The sequence below is a fragment of the Schistocerca serialis genome, chromosome 1 (genome assembly GCF_023864345.2).
Source record: "Schistocerca serialis cubense isolate TAMUIC-IGC-003099 chromosome 1, iqSchSeri2.2, whole genome shotgun sequence".
Taxonomy (NCBI): Eukaryota; Metazoa; Arthropoda; class Insecta; order Orthoptera; family Acrididae; genus Schistocerca; species Schistocerca serialis.
In genome coordinates, this window is record NC_064638.1 from 1,028,563,073 (window position 1) to 1,028,581,997 (window position 18,925).

The 18,925-nt window shown below is 43.4% G+C and overlaps 1 protein-coding gene across 1 annotated transcript in view; it reads left to right on the forward strand.

The window, feature by feature from the left end:
• LOC126413849 (protein krasavietz) overlaps positions 1-18,925 on the forward strand; it is a 57,192-nt gene that overhangs the window by 21,128 nt on the left and 17,139 nt on the right. The window contains exons 6-7 of the mRNA XM_050083300.1: positions 9,540-9,661; positions 10,642-10,744. Coding sequence (XP_049939257.1) covers positions 9,540-9,661; positions 10,642-10,744 — 225 coding nt within the window. The remainder of the gene's footprint in view (positions 1-9,539; positions 9,662-10,641; positions 10,745-18,925) is intronic.

The window sequence follows — 18,925 nt, forward strand, 5'->3', positions numbered from 1 at the left end:
TAATGTGGATTCGCGTGCCTTTCCCTCGGTTTTCATCTCAACTGCTCCACCACCTGGGGCATTGATGAGTCAATACAGAGGGTGACAAGCGCCATACAGCATCAGACACTTCTAACTTTAGAGTCATAAGGCCAACAAATACATTTTTAGGCATACGGCACCACACAACATTATTGAAAGGACTCATTCACATTCTGGGTCTTCCCATGTAAACACTTCTGTAGTGGCTCAGGATTTGCCAAATCTCTGTAAATAGGTTTGATTGCCTCCATTACTGCCAAAGGAAGAGAATGGTTATGTGTAAACTCATGCAGGGTGTCAGAAAAATTCGGCTGCCTATATTTACACCAAGTGTTTGGTGGAGGTGAACACAAAGCATGACATGGTTTTTCATTGGTTGATATTCGATGAAAGAAAGTGCTCCATACAGCTCTTTTCATCTTCTCTAAAGTGTCTTAGTTATCTCTACTGGCCTTCCCATAATATTCCTGTAATTCATCAATTACTTTGTCTGTTAGTCTTCCAGCACATTTTGTCGTCTTGCCATCAGACAGTATCAGAAACAAAGGACTGATTTGTTTATTCGTAATGACAAGTTGTGAGACATAGCAGTAAGCACAAAACTAAGCAATTTACAGCCTTCTAGACTGTGTAGTTCCCAAGATATAACTGCTCGACTGTGGCAGTATATGCGTAGCCACTAAATTTGACAGCCACGCGTCAACTTTCAAAACATTATTTGAAGGTCTCACAATTTTCTGATTTTGATGTGTTACATACCAAAATTTTCAAGAAAGTCCAAAGTACATTATGGAGTAGAAAACAGAAAATGTCAAATTTCAGTGAATTTCACATACAATGTCTCCTTAAAGACCTGTGTCTTTCCCTCCAACACTATAAACGACATGCATCTCAACCATCTCCTAGCCTTTCAACAGCTTCGTGTCCAGTGCCCTTTATCTGATTAAATGTCAGAAATGTATTTGTATTTGTTGGGAACAATACATCCCTGCCATAGATCCACATACTCCCTCTCCACAGTTCGGGCAAAGATCAAGCAGATTTTAGGCAGCCCTCCTCCTACGAGTGTCCTTATAATTTCCCTGAAAGGTATTGTCCTATCGCTGAGCATTCTGCTGCCCAAGCCTTGGTGTCTGTCCACTGTGTGCCTGCATTCTGCCTTATCAAACACCATCTGGAGTAACTCCCTTTATCACCAGTTCCCTCACTCTCTGCCCGGACACAGCTCATGGACTGGAGCAGGTACACAACCAAAGGCTTCAATACCTATTGGTGGCTAGGCAGCATCATATACTTGCCTTTTCTGATAGACTCTGGAGTGAGTGAGAATTCCATTCCCAGTGGTGAGAGTGTCTCATCCTTCCAGTTTTGTAATTGGGTGATCCACTTCTTCATATGGACAGCTACCGTCCTATCATTTTAACCAATGTCCTCTGCAAGTTCATTGAATATATGTTGTCAAAGGCTGCATTGGATGCTTGAAGCCCAGAACCTTTTGCTTTGACCCACATTGGTTTTCACAGATGCCACTCTACTGCATATAGTTCAGTCCACCTGGAGTCTGCTATCCAATCAGCTTTTACCGTGTATCAGTACTTTGTTGCAGTATTTCAATCTGCATGAAGCTTAAGATATTTTATGGCACCAACACATCCTTGCCACCTTATATCTGCATCTATATCTGTACTCTGCAAACTACCATGGAATGCATGGAAGAGGGTACACCCCATTGTATTAGTTATTAGGGTTTCTTCGTGTTCCATTCACATGTGTAGTGCAGAAAGAATGTTTTGTTTGAATGCCTCTGTGTGTAGTGCAGTTATTCCTACCTTATCCTCACAGACCTTACATGAGCGACACACAATACAACCCCTTATGTTCATAGGGTCATCATTTAAAACTAGTTATTGAAACTTTATTAGTAGACTTTCTCGTTATGGTTCATGTCTATCTTCAAGAGACCGCCAGTTTAGTTTCTTCGGCAACTCTGTCGCACTCGCCCGTGGATGAAACAAACATGGGAACGTTTGTGCTGCCCTTCTCTGTATATGTGCAATATCCCCTGTTAGTCCTATTTGGTACAGGTCCCACACACTGGAGCAGTATTTTAGAGCCGGTCACACAAGTGATTTTCAAGCAATTTCCTTTGTAGACTGATTTCCCTTCCCTTGTTTTCTACCCATAAACCGAAACTACTGCCTGTTTTACCCACAACTGAGTCTATGTGATTACACAATTTCATGCCCCTACAGTGTTACATCCGGTATTTGTACGAATTGGCAGATGCCAATTGTAACTCATATTCATACTAGTCATAGGATATTACGTTGTGTGTGTGTGTGTGTGTGTGTGTGTGTGTGTGTGTGTGTGTGTGTGTGTGTGTTTGTTTTTTTTTTTTTTTAAAAAGGTTGCACAGTTTTACATTTTTAAACATTTAAATCAAGTTGCCAATCTTTGCACCACTTGGAAATCTCAAGATCCAACTGAACATTTGTGCAGCTTCTTTTAGACAGTACTTTATTATAGATTACTGCATCATCTGCTAAAAGTCTGAGGTTACTGTTAATATTGTCTGCAAGGCCATTAATATACAGCATTAACAGCAAGGGTCTCAACACACTTCCCTAGGGCACACGTGAAGTTACTTATATGTCTAACAATGACTCTCAATCCAAGGTAACATGTTGAATCCTCCCTACCTAAAAGTCCGCAATCCAGTTATGAATTTCACTTTCATGATCTCCCCCTGCGGGTCCGGGGATTAGAATAGGCCCGCGGTATTCCTGCCTGTCGTAAGAGGCGACTAAAAGGAGTCCATCCCCCTCACGGGGGTAGTTAGCGCCTGCGTCCGGAGACGGACGGTTCCACGACCTATAATCGTGGTCTTTTTGGAATTTCACTTCTCGTTTCTTCCTTCCATTTGTTGGTTCCTTTCCTTGCTCTTCTCGACCTCACTGTCTTCCTTACTCATTCCCTTGACTTCTCCTTGCCTTCTCATTGCCTTTTTCACCTTGCCTTCTCATTGCCTTTTTCTCCTTGCCTTCTCATTGCCTTTTTCTCCTTGCCTTCTCATTGCCTTTTTCTCCTTGCCCTCTCATTGCCTTTTTTCCTTGCCTTCTCCTTGCCTTTTTCTCCTTGCCTTCTCATTACCTTCTTCTCCTTGCCTTCTCTGGTCTCCGCCTCGGCGTTTGAGACAGTCTGTCCTCTTTCTCCCTCTCTCTTCTTTTTCCTCTTCTTCCTTCCTCCCTGTGCGTGCCTGAAGGCCGACCCACGCGTTCGCACGCGTAGCCGGTGACGGGGTAACGCGTAATTCCCCGCCCTGGGTAGACATGTAAGGCACGCGCGTACCCCCTGGTAAAGGCCAGGCCCGGGGAGGGGTGATTGCCTGAGCTGATACCTTCTGACCATGCCGATTGGTCCCTCCGTCTGTTTCTCGGGAGGTGTGACCTGAGGTGTAAACATTCACCTAAGGCGGGAGTGCCCTCTGAGAGGGTCCCCACAAGGAAGGAGCGCGCCATCGGAGACGCTGGCAATCATGGGGGATTCCTCCGCAATGGATTCTACTCCATCTCTTTCGACTTCGACTCAAAAACGGAAACGTGACCAGCCAACAGTGACAAAAGTACTACCGCCTGCCCCACAGTTCCTCGTAGTTTCTCGATCTGAGGACGGAAAGGATTTTTCCTCTGTCAACCCTTTCGTTATTCAGAAGGGCGTAGATGCCATAGCCGGATCTGTCAAATCTTGTACCAGGTTGCGAAACGGCACCTTATTACTAGAAACTGAGAGTGCCTTTCAGGCACAAAAACTGCTTCGGGCCACCCTCCTGTACACGTTCCCTGTCCGGGTGGAGGCCCACCGAACTTTGAACTCGTCTCGTGGTGTAGTGTATACTAGCTCCCTCGACGGATTGACTGATGAGGAGCTTCAATCATTCCTCGCTGAGCAGGGCGTGACGGCTGTCCATAGGGTCATGAAAAAGGTCAACAATGACCTTGTACCGACCCGGACAATTTTCTTGACCTTCGATAGTGTTAAGCTGCCATCGCGCATCAAGGCGGGCTACGAGGTTATTTCTGTTCGCCCCTATGTCCCGACACCTACGCGCTGCTACCAGTGTCAGCGTTTCAATCACACTAGACAGTCTTGTTCCAATGCGGCTAAATGTGTCACTTGTGGCAGGGATGCCCATGAGGGTGACTGTCCACCTCCGTCTCCTCGTTGTGTGAACTGTCAGGGTGACCATGCCGCATCCTCCCGGGACTGTCCTGTCTATAAGGAAGAACGCTGTATCCAAGAAATTCGGGTCAAAGAGAAAGTGTCCACCTCGGCTGCTCGCAAGCTATTGGCTAGTAGGAAGCCCACGCTTCTCCCAGCGGGGAAATACAGTACTGTCCTCGCCTCTCCTCGGACTACCCGGGAGGTAGCAACCCAGACATGCGATCTGACCTTCAGCACCACGGTCGTCCGTTCGGCCAGTGCTAAGATCGCGCGGTTGACGTCTCCTCTTCCTCCCATCACCCCACAGACACGAGCACCTTCCTCAGCTTCTGCTAAGACGAAGACATCGAAGTCAGATGCACGGGCCTTCAAGAAGGAACCATCCCGTGCAGACTTCCTCCGTACCTCGACCTCCCAGCCTTCGACCGGTACTTCCACTACACGTCCTTCCAAAAAGGCGCATAGGAAGCACAGTTCTCCTTCTCCGCCACGGCGCATTCCTTCTCCTGCGCCACCCAGCGGTTGCCGCCCCAGGCCGTCATCTGTTTCGCCTGGCCGCACCGCTGGTAGCCGTACATCTGGCCGTTCACTGGTGAAGGAAGCTCCCCCTCCCGGCCATCCTCCCGAGATGGCCGATGACCCTATAGACCACATGGACGATGACTGTCCGCCTACTGATAGCGGCGGCAGTGCTCGCTCGAAGCCAGGCCCTAAGCGGCCTTCGAGGTGACCACTTCTCTCATCTTCCTTTTCTTACGATGGCACTTATTCACTGGAATATTCGCAGCATTCGCTCCAACCGAGGGGACTTGAAGTTGCTGCTCCGCTTGCACCGTCCGCTCGTCGTAGCCCTCCAGGAAACGAAGCTACGCCCATGCGATCAAATTGCCTTGGCACACTACACCTCTGTGCGTTTTGACCTACCCCCTGTGGTAGGTATCCCAGCTCATGGAGGGGTTATGTTGCTGGTCCGGGATGATGTTTACTACGATCCCATCACGTTGCACACCGGCCTGCAGGCAGTTGCCATCCGCATTACTCTCCCCACTTTTACGTTTTCCTTTTGTACCGTTTACACTCCATCGTCATCTGCCGTTACCAGGGCAGACGTGATGCAACTTATTGCTCAGCTACCTACACCATTTTTGTTAACTGGAGACTTCAATGCCCACCATCCCCTTTGGGGCTCTCCAGCATCCTGCCCGAGGGGCTCCTTGTTAGCAGACCTTTTCAACCAGCTCGATCTTGTCTGCCTCAATACTGGCGCCCCTACCTTTCTTTCGGACACATCTCACACCTATTCCCATTTAGACCTCTCTATATGTACTCCCCAACTTGCACGCCGGTTTGAGTGGTATGCACTTTCTGATACATATTCGAGCGACCACTTCCCGTGTGTTATCCATCTCCTGCAGCATACCCCCTCTCTGTGCTTCTCTAATTGGACCATCTCCAAGGCAGACTGGGGGCTCTTCTCTTCCAGGGCGACCTTTCAGGATCAAACCTTTACAAGTTGCGATCGTCAGGTCGCACACCTCACGGAAGTCATTCTCGCTGCTGCTGAATATTCCATCCCTCACCCTCCTTCTTCTCCACGTCGCGTACCGGTCCCCTGGTGGACCGCGGCATGTAGAGACGCTTTACGTGCTCGTCGACGTGCTTTACGCACATTTAAACGCCACCCTACAGTGGCGAATTGTATCAATTATAAACGATTACGTGCTCAGTGTCGTCGTATTATCAAAGAAAGCAAGAAAGCCAGCTGGGCTGCTTTCACAAGCACCTTCAACAGTTTTACTCCTTCTGTTGTCTGGGGTAGCCTGCGCCGGCTATCTGGCACTAAGGTCCACTCACCAGTTTCTGGCTTGAAGGTCGCGAATGACGTCCTTGTAGCCCCTGAGGCTGTCTCCAATGCCTTCGGCCGCTTTTTCGCAGAGGTTTCGAGCTCCGCTCATTACCACCCTGCCTTCCTCCCCCGCAAACAGGCAGAGGAGGCTAGGCCACCTAACTTCCGCTCCTCGAATTGTGAAAGTTATAATGCCCCATTCACCATGCGGGAACTCGAAAACGCACTTGGCCGATCACGGTCCTCTGCTCCAGGGCCAGATTCTATTCATATTCAGATGCTGAAGAACCTTTCTCCTGCGGGTAAAGGTTTTCTTCTTCGTACATACAATCGCATCTGGATTGAGGGACATGTTCCCGCATGCTGGCGCGAGTCTATTGTTGTCCCGATTCCTAAGCCGGGGAAGGACAAGCACTTGCCTTCCAGTTATCGACCTATCTCGCTTACCAGCTGTGTCTGTAAAGTGATGGAGCGAATGGTTAACTCTCGATTGGTTTGGCTGCTCGAGTCTCGACGCCTACTTACCAATGTACAATGTGGATTTCGTAGGCGCCGCTCTGCTGTTGACCATCTGGTTACCTTGTCGACCTTCATTATGAATAACTTCTTGCGGAAGCGCCCGACCGCGGCTGTGTTCTTTGATTTGGAGAAGGCTTACGACACCTGTTGGAAGGCGGGCATTCTCCGCACCATGCATACATGGGGCCTTCGCGGTCGCCTCCCACTTTTTATTCGTTCCTTTTTAATGGATCGACAGTTCAGGGTACGTGTGGGTTCTGTTCTGTCCGACACCTTTCGCCAGGAGAATGGGGTGCCACAGGGCTCAGTCTTGAGCGTCGCTCTCTTCGCCATCGCGATCAATCCAATAATGGATTGCCTCCCAGCTGATGTATCAGGCTCCCTTTTCGTGGACGATTTTACCATCTATTGCAGCGCGCAGTGTACACGTGTCCTGGAGCGCTGTCTTCAGCGTTCTCTTGACCGTCTTTACTCCTGGAGTGTCGCCAATGGCTTCCGTTTTTCTGCCGAGAAGACGGTCTGTATTAACTTCTGGCGCTACAAAGAGTTTCTCCCACCGTCCTTACGACTCGGTCCCGTTGCTCTCCCAATCGTGGAGACAACCAAATTTTTAGGCCTTACATTTGACAGGAAACTTAGCTGGTCTCCACATGTGTCCTATTTGGCCGCCCGTTGTACCCGTTCTTTAAATGTCCTCCGTGTCCTCAGTGGTCTGTCGTGGGGAGCGGATCGAACCGTCCTACTTCGTCTATATCGGTCGATCGTCCGCTCCAAGCTGGATTATGGGAGCTTCGTATACTCCTCTGCACGGCCATCCATCTTACGCCGCCTCAACTCCATACAACATCGGGGTTTACGACTTGCGATCGGAGCATTTTATACCAGTCCCGTAGAGAGTCTTCATGCTGACGCTGGCGAATTGCCACTCACCTACCGGCGCGATATACTGCTTTGTCGGTATGCCTGTCAGCTACTGTCAATGCCCGACCATCCGTCTTATCGTTCCTTTTTTGACGACTCTCTTGACCGTCAATACGGGTTGTATGTCTCTGCCCTGCTACCCCCTGGAGTTCGCTTTCGTCGCCTCCTTCAACACCTTAATTTTTCACTCCCTGCAACCTTTCGAGTGGGCGAGAGCCGCACGCCACCTTGGCTCCAGGCTCAGGTCCGCGTTCACCTTGACCTCAGCTCGCTCCCAAAAGAGGTCACCCCCGGTTCGGTCTACCACTCCCGTTTTTTGGAACTTCGTTCGAAGTTCATCGACATGACATTCATTTATACAGATGGCTCTAAGATCAATGACAGGGTCGGGTGTTCCTTTATTGTCGAGGCACAAAGTTTCAAATACCGGCTCCATGACCATTGTACTGTCTTCACAGCTGAGCTCTTTGCCCTCTACCAGGCTGTTCTTTACATCTGCCGCCACCGACATTCTGCTTATGTCATCTGCTCAGATTCCCTGAGCGCCATCCAGAGCCTCAGTGATCCGTACCCGGTTCACCCTTTCGTACACCGGATCCAACGCTCTCTTCAGCAGCTGGTGGACGTCAGTTCTCCAGTTAGCTTTATGTGGGTTCCTGGCCATGTCGGTATCCCTGGGAACGAAGCTGCAGATGCCGCGGCCAAGGCTGCGGTCCTCCAGCCTCGGACAGCTTTTTGTTGCGTCCCTTCGTCCGATTTTAGCAGGGTGATTTGTCGGCGCATCTTATCTCTGTGGCATGCCGATTGGGCTGCACTTACCGACAACAAGCTTCGGGCCTTAAAACCTCTTCCCGTGGCTTGGACGTCCTCCTCACGCCCTTCTCGGCGGGAGGAGGTCATTTTAGCCCGGTTAAGAATTGGACACTGCCGGTTCAGCCATCGCCATCTGCTGACGGCTGCGCCGGCGCCGTTCTGCCCATGTGGGCACTTGCTGACGGTTAGACACATTTTACTGTCCTGTCCAGATCTTAACACACTGCGCCTCGATCTTAACCTGCCAAATACTTTCGATGCCATTTTAGCGGATGACCCACGAGCAGCTGCTCGTGTTCTTCGTTTTATCAATTTGAAAAACCTCGCTAAGGACATTTGATGATGCTGTTTTTTAATCCTATGCCTGTCAGTCTGTCTTTTATCGTGTTTTCCCTTTTAGTTGTTGTGGTCAACTTGTGCCTCGCGGTGTATTCTTAGAGTAGTCAGGGCGCTAATGACCATTGAAGTTGTGCGCCCTAAAATCACAAAAAAAAAAAAAAAAAAAAAAAAAAAAAAAAAAAAAAAAAAAACAAACTTTCATGATCGTACTTTTGACAGTAAGCATGGGTGTGGTACGGAACCAATTGCTTTTTGGAAACAAAGAAATATGGCATCACCTGCCTGCCTTGATTCCAAGGCTTTCAGTATGTCGTGTGAGAAAAGTGAATTGTTTCACATGGTTGATGTTTTCAAAATCCGTGCTGGTTGGCACTGAGGTGGTCAACTGGGCACTTTTTAAAATTTTATTTTAATATCAAGGGATGTGGGATAGATTATGTTTAATTTTAACAATTTCAGCAGTTTCTAAACACCACTGATACTAATACTTAATTCACTCATCTTTGCAGTGGTATGAGGATTAGACTTGGGCAGTTCTCCTGAGTTTTCTTTTGTAAAGGAACACTTTTGAAAACTGAGTTAGGCATTTCAGCTTTTGCTTTGCTACCCTCAATTTCAGTTCTGTCTCATTCGCTAGGGACTAGACACTAACGATCTCTGATAAAATAGTTCATCTGGATAAAGTTCACTATGAAATAACATAAATTTTTTTAGGTTCATTGTTGCTGTTTGTTGTTCTGATTATTGAAGATTATTAACGGTTCCTTTAGAAAAGTTTGGTGTTCATAAATTTGTGTACAAATGTTTCTCTTTAAATTTGCAACATGTGTATAAGTAAAGCTAATATTTTTCCCCATAGGAACATCTTATAAAGGACAACCTGGCACTGGATTTCTTGTTGGAAGTATTTGTGACATGGAAACAAGAAAAAGGGCTCAGTAGCCTAATGGCTGCTCTGAAGAAGGGTGGAATTGAAAGCAGGTTAGTTTAGACATGAATTCTTAGTGTTATATTTCAAATTAGTAGTTATTGGTTTTAGAGAATCAGTTGTGCAATTCATATTGCTAGGGGTGTTGTCTTGCAAATTGTTTACACTTCTAAAATTGATAAAGGTACCAACCAGCCGGGAAATAGTTTAGTGAATAGTCTTGCAGAAGCTGAAATTCACTCATATTTATAATTATTTCATGGTTACTGACTTTGAATTCTATGAAATATTATGGGAAAAAAAACACACACACACACACACACACACACACACACACACACACACACACACACACTCACACTCCTCCCAGAGAAAGGAATTAGCAGTAGTTTTTTCTACTTTAAATTAGTGCATATGTAGTACTGGAATTTTGGCTCCTAAAGGTAATTACTGGACAACCATTCTGCCTCTTTGTGAAGCAACAGATACTTATTTGATAATTCTAGCCAGTAGTGACTAAAAATTTGCACTTCCACATAATAGTCATTTGCAAAGTTTCTCATATGATGATATCCTTTTGTTTTTCACATCAGTAATGATGATTGTTCTTCCTTGGATGTCTGATGGGATTTGTATCAATCAAAAATTGGGAATATTATAAATGACAGCTTCGGACATGGTAAATGTTGTTCCATACACAAACAGTTAAATGTGGAAATGCATAATTTGCTGATTAAATGTCAGATTTTAAAAATTGCCATCAATGTATCACAAGAATTTCCTTCCAAACAACAGCAGTATTTTAAAAAAATTGGTGACCAGCAACATTGTCTAATTGGTATAAATTAATTCATTTTCTAATTGCAAAAGTACCCCTGTTGTCAAAATTTTTCCCCCTAAGTTAATTTCTTTTAAATGAACTGTAGCTTTCTTTAAAGAGTAAAAATTATTTTTAAGATAGTTGAACAATAGATAGTTTCACAGATTTTAGAGCTACAAAAACCTATTTACATTAAGAGTTGAATTTTTTTAGGTTGATGGAATTTGTACCACAGAACAAGCGTACAGAAGAAAACTTCAGAGCAGTGTTTGAGGAAAAGGGCCTTGTTGACATAGTCAAACTGCATAAAGCTCAGGTAAGTCCACTCATGTGGCTTCTGTAATAGTACCTCATTAAAATATGTATTCAGTTGTCACTGTGTGCGTGTGCGCGCGCATGCCTGGGGGGGGGGGGGGGGGCGGTCGTTGGACTCGCTGTAGATTCTAGCTTCATAATTAGTTCTATTTGTTTAGTAATGTGTAGTTTTTGATCAGTTAGGTATGTACTTTAAAATCATGTTGATCACAGAAGAAGCTTTGAATGTATTAACAAGTGCTTGATTTTTAGCAACAAATTTCAAGTTTATGTGATACATTTGTTAGTTGGAAATATCGGCCGAGCGGTTCTAGGCGCTTCAGTCTGGAACCGGGCAACCGCTACAGTCGCAGGTTCGAATCCTGCCTCGGGCATGGATGTGTGTGATGTCCTTAGGTTAGTTAGGTTTAAGTAGTTCTAAGTTCTAGGGGACTGATGACCTCAGATGTTAAGTCCCATAGTGCTCAGAGCCATTTGAACTATTTTTAGTTGGAAATATCATGCAGAATTCTGTTATATACGAAGTGTGTCAGCCTTGAAAGATCAATGAAACTGATACCCGGAACAAGGTTCAAGGAATAAGGAAACTTAAATTGGACTCTGGTCTACTGTTAAATACTGTCTAATTGTAAGAGAAATAACTCTGACCAGATGTCGTAAAACCATAACAGGTCTAAAAGTTCGGAACACAGAAATGGTAAAACTTCTGTGCAGCAAATTGAATTGTCACCTTGAATTTTAAAAACATGGAAATTTGCTTTGCTACTAAAGGATAAATTTGTTATTGAGACAAACAGCTAACTTTTATTTTCTCAGTTTCCTGGAAAGTGTATGGTCCAATGCAATACTTAAATCAAGTAAGTAAAACATGTTGTTAACTAGGCAGTGAAATTCATAACAGCTTGAATATCTTTTCCACATGCAGCACTGGACAGGCAGTCATCAGAAGATCTGTAATCTCAGGTGTGTGTCTAACAGAAATAGTAGGCCCACTACTCAACATACATTATTTTACCAGAATAGGTGGCAATATTGGTGATGTTATTGTGTTCACGGATTATGCCTTTGCATTTTGCTTTAGAGACAATGTGTGAAGGATTGTCAATTTAAAGTACATCACATTATCATTGACATTGTGGCAAGGACAAACTTGCTTTAATATGGTGTGCATATTTGTCTTATCTGCCACTATACTCTATATGGTTTTAAATTTTCCTTCCTTGGAAAGATTGTGACTGGACTGATGCAGAGATTTGGCTTCATTCGTCTTGCTGCCACACAAATTTCAACATAGTGTACATATTTTGTCAGATTGCAGTACACATTTTTATGTCTTTGTTGGGGCTATTTGACACACACAAATAAGCTCCTACAATTGCATGATATGTCTGTGCTCGTAACCCATATTAATGGTATTGAACAGCTACAGATCATAATTGCATTGTTGTGTTGATATTTTAAAATGTAAAAGACAGCAATAGAAATTCTAAGAAATTTACTTCAGTAACTCTTTAGTATCATATTAGAGATGAACTCCCTCTCTTTTTAAGAGTTTTGCAGAAAATTTTATTTTCAACATATTCTGTCTAATCAAAATTACAAACTGTTTTATTGTTACAAGATATGTGCCTAAAGAAGTTAACTTTATACCTTTCCTAAATTCATGCCATTTATTAGTTGTCTGTATGGTATACTACTGATTATTTGTTTGTGTATTATTTGTGCATAAAAAAAGTAGAATTTATTTATTGAGCAAAACTCAATAAACAACTCACCACATGACAATAAGTGCCATTTCCATCGTTTAAATGACTACCGTCTGACAACAGAGTACCGTTTCCATTGCTAAAGCCAGCCTGTTCTCTATAAACAAAAAACACACTCTGCTTTCTGATGTTCATCGGCATATAAGAGTTGCCAGAGCAAGTTAAAAGAAATTTGTAAATGAGATAATGGAGAAACAAAAGAAATTTGTTGAAATTAAAACAAAAATTAGACTGCCATTATACAGCCAATGGACCACGACATAATTGCATTGGTGAAATGGCATTACCGGGTTGGTCTACTGAGAATGCTAGTTGACGAGGGTGATTTTGTGGCATTCTTTAAGAAGTTACCAATTCTAGATGCCACACATGAGATTTCTGATGCCTGGCAGGAAGTCAAGCCATATACAGTAGTTAGACTGTGGAGGAAAATCCTTCCAGATGTAGGACAAAGTGATTTGCAAGGTTTCCGTGGTGAAGAAATAACTGAGCAAATAATTGCTCTGTTGACAATGGTTTTGATGATGTTGATGAAGAAAACTTGAATGATTAGCTGAAGATAGATGCATGTGAACCCAGCTTCCAGCACATGAGTGATGCTGAAATTTTGACTGCTGCTTCACAGCAAAACAAAAAGACAGTGAATGTGAAGACATCGACCATGTCAGTCACCATATTGCATTTCAATGTGTTGATACCATTCTAAGAGGGTGGTTTGAAAAGTACTCAGAACGGAATAGAAAAAAGTACTTGCGTCACTGAAACGCTTCTATTTTTCAGTGTAGTCTACTTGTAGATTAATGCACCCGGTCCAACCATGTTCCAGTGTCTTGATCCCATCTCGAAAATGAGTTTCCTCCAGGCCTGCAAAATAGTTGTCAACTCCGGCTATCAGTTCTTCGTTTAAAGTGAATTCTCGTCCACCAAGAAAAATTTTTAGTTTTGGGAAGAGGTGGAAGTCTGACAGAGCCATATCAGGTGAATAAGGTGGGTGTGGCAACAATTAATACCTTAGATCGTGTAATTTTGCCATGGTGATGGCACATGTCTCTGACCCATGGTCAAGATTTGCAGCATCCATCTTGCAGATAATTTTGTTTGTTTGTAATTCTTACGTTAAAATGTGATATACCCTTTCAGATTACATCTGGCAAGCATGAGCAATTTCACGCACTTTCAATCGGCGCTCCTCCATGACCATTTTGTGCACTTTCGCAATGATTTCTGGAGTAGTGACACATCTTGGCCGACCACTGTGCAGATCATCTAAGCTCTCCCAACCAAATTTAAATTCATTTGTCCTCTTGGCAACAGTTGAATATAAAGGAGCAGAGTCCCCTATAGTATCCTGGAAATCAGCATGAAAACCCTTTGCTTTCATACATTTCTTTATGAAGTACTTAATCACTGCTCGAATCTTGCTGACCTCTCGTAGTGATTCTGAGAACTTTTCAAACCACTCTCGTAAATTATATGGACCACAGAAGATTTCAGTACAATAAATTTATTACTGCAATACATATTGACATGACATGTGAAAAAATGTTATTTCCTCTCAGAACAGACCAACATCACAGACTACTTTAAGAAATAAACAGACCTACAGTACCTGTGCACAGAATTTGGATAAACTTTCAAACAAAGAATACATGTCAAAATACCAATTATTTGTGCATGTTCCCCACTCAAATTACCCCAAATAATTGAGAGTATCATATAATTTGATAACACAAAGAGAAATGAAGTAAACAAAAAAAGTGATTTACATTAATTTTTTTCTTCGCTTTCTTTTTTTGATTTTTAAGTCAGTCATCTGTTATCTTCATAGTTGGTATCATTATTTGGGTTGATAGTTTTGTTTAACCAGTGAGCAGCAAGGAAAGAAGCAATATCTTTCTACAGTGTATTAAGTGTAAGTGAAGCAGTGTAACAAGCCCCACCTAACATACTTCCTGCAATAAGGCTTATGCATCCATGAAAGCAAAAGTCGCTCATGGAAGTAAAGGTCACTTAAATGTTGTTCATAATCAAAATGGAACTTGATATGTGTATTGAAATGTTTAATGAAAATCATAACTGCAACAATTACGTACACTTACCACCAGGAAAGGAAACTGTATGAAATAGAATAAAATACAACACAATAACACAGCAGTCGACAATAGTATCTCATACAACATTGTTAACAGGTTAAGGTTGGCTGTAGCCACAACAGATGACTACTACCCGAAGTATCCAGATGCCTATTGACTTCAGAACTGGGATGCTCATCGGCAAATTAAAGTTGTCGCACTGTATACAGGGTGGTCCATTGATCGTGACTGGGCCAAATATCTCATGAAATAAGTGTCAAACGAAAAAACTACAAAGAACGAAACTTGTCTAGCTTGAAGGGGGAAACCAGATGGCGCTATGGTTGGCCCGCTAGATGGCGCTGCCATAGGTCAAACGGATATCAACTGTGTTTTTTTAAATAGGAACCCTCATTTTTTATTATATATTCGTATAGTGTGTAAAGAAATATGATGGTTTAGTTGAACCACTTTTTTCGCTTTGTGATAGATGGTGCTGTAATAGTCACAAAACATATGGCTCACAATTTTAGACGAACAGTTGGTAACAGGTTTGTTGTTGTTGTGGTCTTCAGTCCTGAGACTGGTTTGATGCAGCTCTCCATGCTACTCTATCCTGTGCAAGCTCCTTCATCTCCCAGTACCTACTGCAACCTACATCCTTCTGAATCTGCTTAGTGTATTCATCTCTTGGTCTCCCTCTACGATTTTTACCTTCCAAGCTGCCCTCCAATGCTAAATTTGTGATCCCTTGATGCCTCAAAACATGTCCTACCAACCGATCCCTTCTTCTAGTCAAGTTGTGCCACAAACTTCTCTTCTCCCCAATCCTATTCAATACCTCCTCATTAGTTACGTGATCTACCCACCTTATCTTCAGCATTCTTCTGTAGCACCACATTTCAAAAGCTTCTATTCTCTTCTTGTCCAAACTAGTTATCGTCCATGTTTCACTTCCAGACATGGCTACACTCCATACAAATACTTTCAGAAACGACTTCCTGACACTTTAGATACTCGATGTTAACAAATTTCTCTTCTCCAGAAACGCTTTCCTTGCCATTGCCAGTCTACATTTTATATCCTCTCTACTTCGACCATCATCAGTTATTTTGCTCCCCAAATAGCAAAACTCCCTTACTACTTTAAGTGTCTAATTTCCTAATCTAATTCCCTCAGCATCACCCGATTTAATTTGGCTACATTCCATTATCCTTGTTTTGCTTTTCTTGATGTTCATCTTATATCCTCCTTTCAAGACACTGTCCATTCCGTTCAACTGCTCTTCCAAGTCCTTTGCTGTCTCTGACAGAATTACAATGTCATCGGTGAACCTCAAAGTTTTTACTTCTTCTCCATGAATTTTAATACCTACTTCGAATTTTTCTTTTGTTTCCTTTACTGCTTGCTCAATATACAGAGTGAATAAGATCGGGGACAGGCTACAACCCTGTCTCACTCCTTTCCCAACCACTGCTTCCCTTTCAAGCCCCTCGACTCTTATAACTGCCATCTGGTTTCTGTACAAATTGTAAATAGCCTTTCGCTCCCTGTATTTTACCCCTGCCACCTTCAGAATTTGAAAGAGAGTATTCCAGTTAACATTGTCAAAAGCTTTATCTAAGTCTACAAATGCTAGAAATGTAGGTTTGCCTTTTCTTAATCTTTCTTCTAAGATAAGTCGTAAGGTTAGTATTGCCTCACGTGTTCCAACATTTCTACGGAATCCAAACTGATCTTCCCCGAGGTCGGCTTATATCAGTTTTTCCACTCGTCTGTAAAGAATTCGCGTTAGTATTTTGCAGCTGTGACTTATTAAACTGATAGTTGGGTAATTTTCACATCTGTCAACACCTGCTTTCTTTGGGATTGGAATTATTATATTCTTCTTGAAGTCTGAGGGTATTTCGCCTGTCTCATACATCTTGCTCACCAGATGGTACAGTTTTGTCAGGACTGGCTCTCCCAAGGCCAGGCCGTCAGTAGTTCTAATGGAATGTTGTCTACTCCCGGCGCCTTGTTTCGACTCAGGTCTTTCAGTGCTCTGTCAAACTCTTCACACAGTATCTTATCTCCCATTTTGTCTTCATCTACATCCTCTTCCATTTCCATAATATTGTCCTCAAGTACATCGCCCTTGTATAAACCCTCTATATACTCCTTCTACCTTTCAGCATTCCCTTCTTTGCTTAGAACTGGGTTGCCATCTGAGCTCTTGATATTCATACAAGTGGTTCTCTTCTCTCCAAAGGTCTCTTTAATTTTCCTGTAGGCGGTATCTATTTTACCCCTAGTGAGACAAGCCTCCACATCCTTACATTTCTCCTCTAGCCATCCCTGCTTAGCCATTTTGCACTTCCTGTCGATCTCATTTTTGAGACGTTTGTATTCCTTTTTGCCTGCTTCATTTACTGCATTTTTATATTTCCTCCTTTCATCAATTAAATTCAGTATTTCTTCTGTTACCCAAGGATTTCTATTAGCCCTCGTCTTTTTACCTACTTGATCGTCTGCTGCCTTCACTACTTCATCCCTCAGAACTACCCATTCTTCTTCTACTGTATTTCTTTCCCCCATTCCTGTCAATTGTTCCCTTATGCTCTCCCTGAAGCTCTCTACAACCTCTGGTTCTTTCAGTTTATCCAGGTCCCATCTCCTTAAATTCCCACCTTTTTGCAGTTTCTTCGGTTTCAATCTGCAGTTCATAACCAATAAATTGTGGTCAGAATCCTCATCTGCCCCTGGAAATGTCTTACAATTTAAAACCTGGTTCCTATATCTCTGTCTTACCATTATATAATCTATCTGATACCTTTTAGTATCTCCAGGATTCTTCCAGGTATACAACCTTATTTTATGATTCTCGAACTAAGTGTTAGCTATGATTAAGTTATGCTCTGTGCAAAATTCTACAAGGCTGCTTCCTCTTTCATTTCTTCCCCCCAATCCATATTCACCTACTATGTTTCCTTCTCTCCGTTTTCCTACTGACGATTTCCAGTCACCCATGACTATTAAATTTTCGTCTCCCTTCACTACCTGAATAATTTCTTTTATCTCGTCATACATTTCATCAATTTCTTCATCTGCAGAGCTAGTTGGCATATAAACTTGTACTACTGTAGTAGGCATGGGCTTTGTGTCTATCTTGGCCACAATAATGCGTTCACTATGCTGTTTGTAGTAGCTTACCCGCACTCCTATTTTTTTATTCATTATGAAACCTATTCCTGCATTACCCCTATTTGATTTTGTATTTATAACCCTGTAATCACCTGACCAAAAGTCTTGTTCCTCCTGCCACCGAACTTCACTAATTCCCACTACATCTAACGTTAACCTATCCATTTCCCTTTTTAAATTTTCTAAACTACCTGCCCGATTAAGGGATCTGACATTCCACGCTCCGATCCGTAGAACGCCAGTTTTCTTTCTCCTGATAACGACGTCCTCTTGAGTAGTCCCCGCCCGGAGATCCGAAAGGGGGACTATTTTACCTCCGGAATATTTTACCCAAGAGGACGCCATCATCATTTAATCATACAGTAAAGCTGCATGTCCTCGGGAAAAATTACGGCTGTAGTTTCCCCTTGCTTTCAGCCGTTCGCAGTACCAGCACAGCAAGGCCGTTTTGGTTAATGTTACAAGGCCAGATCAGTCAATCATTCAGACTGTTGCCCCTGCAACTACTGAAAAGGCTGCTGCCCCTCTTCAGGAACCACACGTTTGTCTGGCCTCTCAACAGATACCCCTCCGTTGTGGTTGCATGTACGGTACGGCCATCTGTATCGCTGAGGCACGCAAGCCTCCCCACCAATGGCAAGGTCCATGGTTCATTGGGGGGGGGGGGGGGGGGGGTGTAACAGATAGGTTTTTTAAATTAAAATGCAAAACTTAGTTACGTTTGAACATTTTATTTCAGTTGTTCCAATGTGATACATGCACCTTTGTGAACTTATCATTTCTGAGAACGCATGCTGTTACTGCGACATTACCTGTAAATACCACATTAATGCAATAAAAGCTCAAAATGATGTTCGTCAACCTCTGTGCATTTGGCAGTATGTGTAACGACATTCCTCTCAACAGTGAGTAGTTCGCCTTCCGTAATGTTCGCACGAGCATTGACAACGTGCTGACGCATGTTGTCAGGTGGTGTTGGTGGATCACGATAGCAAATATCCTTCAACTTTCCCAACAGAAAGAAATCCGGGGACGTCAGATCCGGTGAACGTGCGAGCCATGGTATGTATGGTCCTTCGACGACCAATCCACCTGTCATGAAACATGCTATTCAAAACCGCTTCAACCGCACGCGAGCTGTGTGCCGGACATCCATCATGT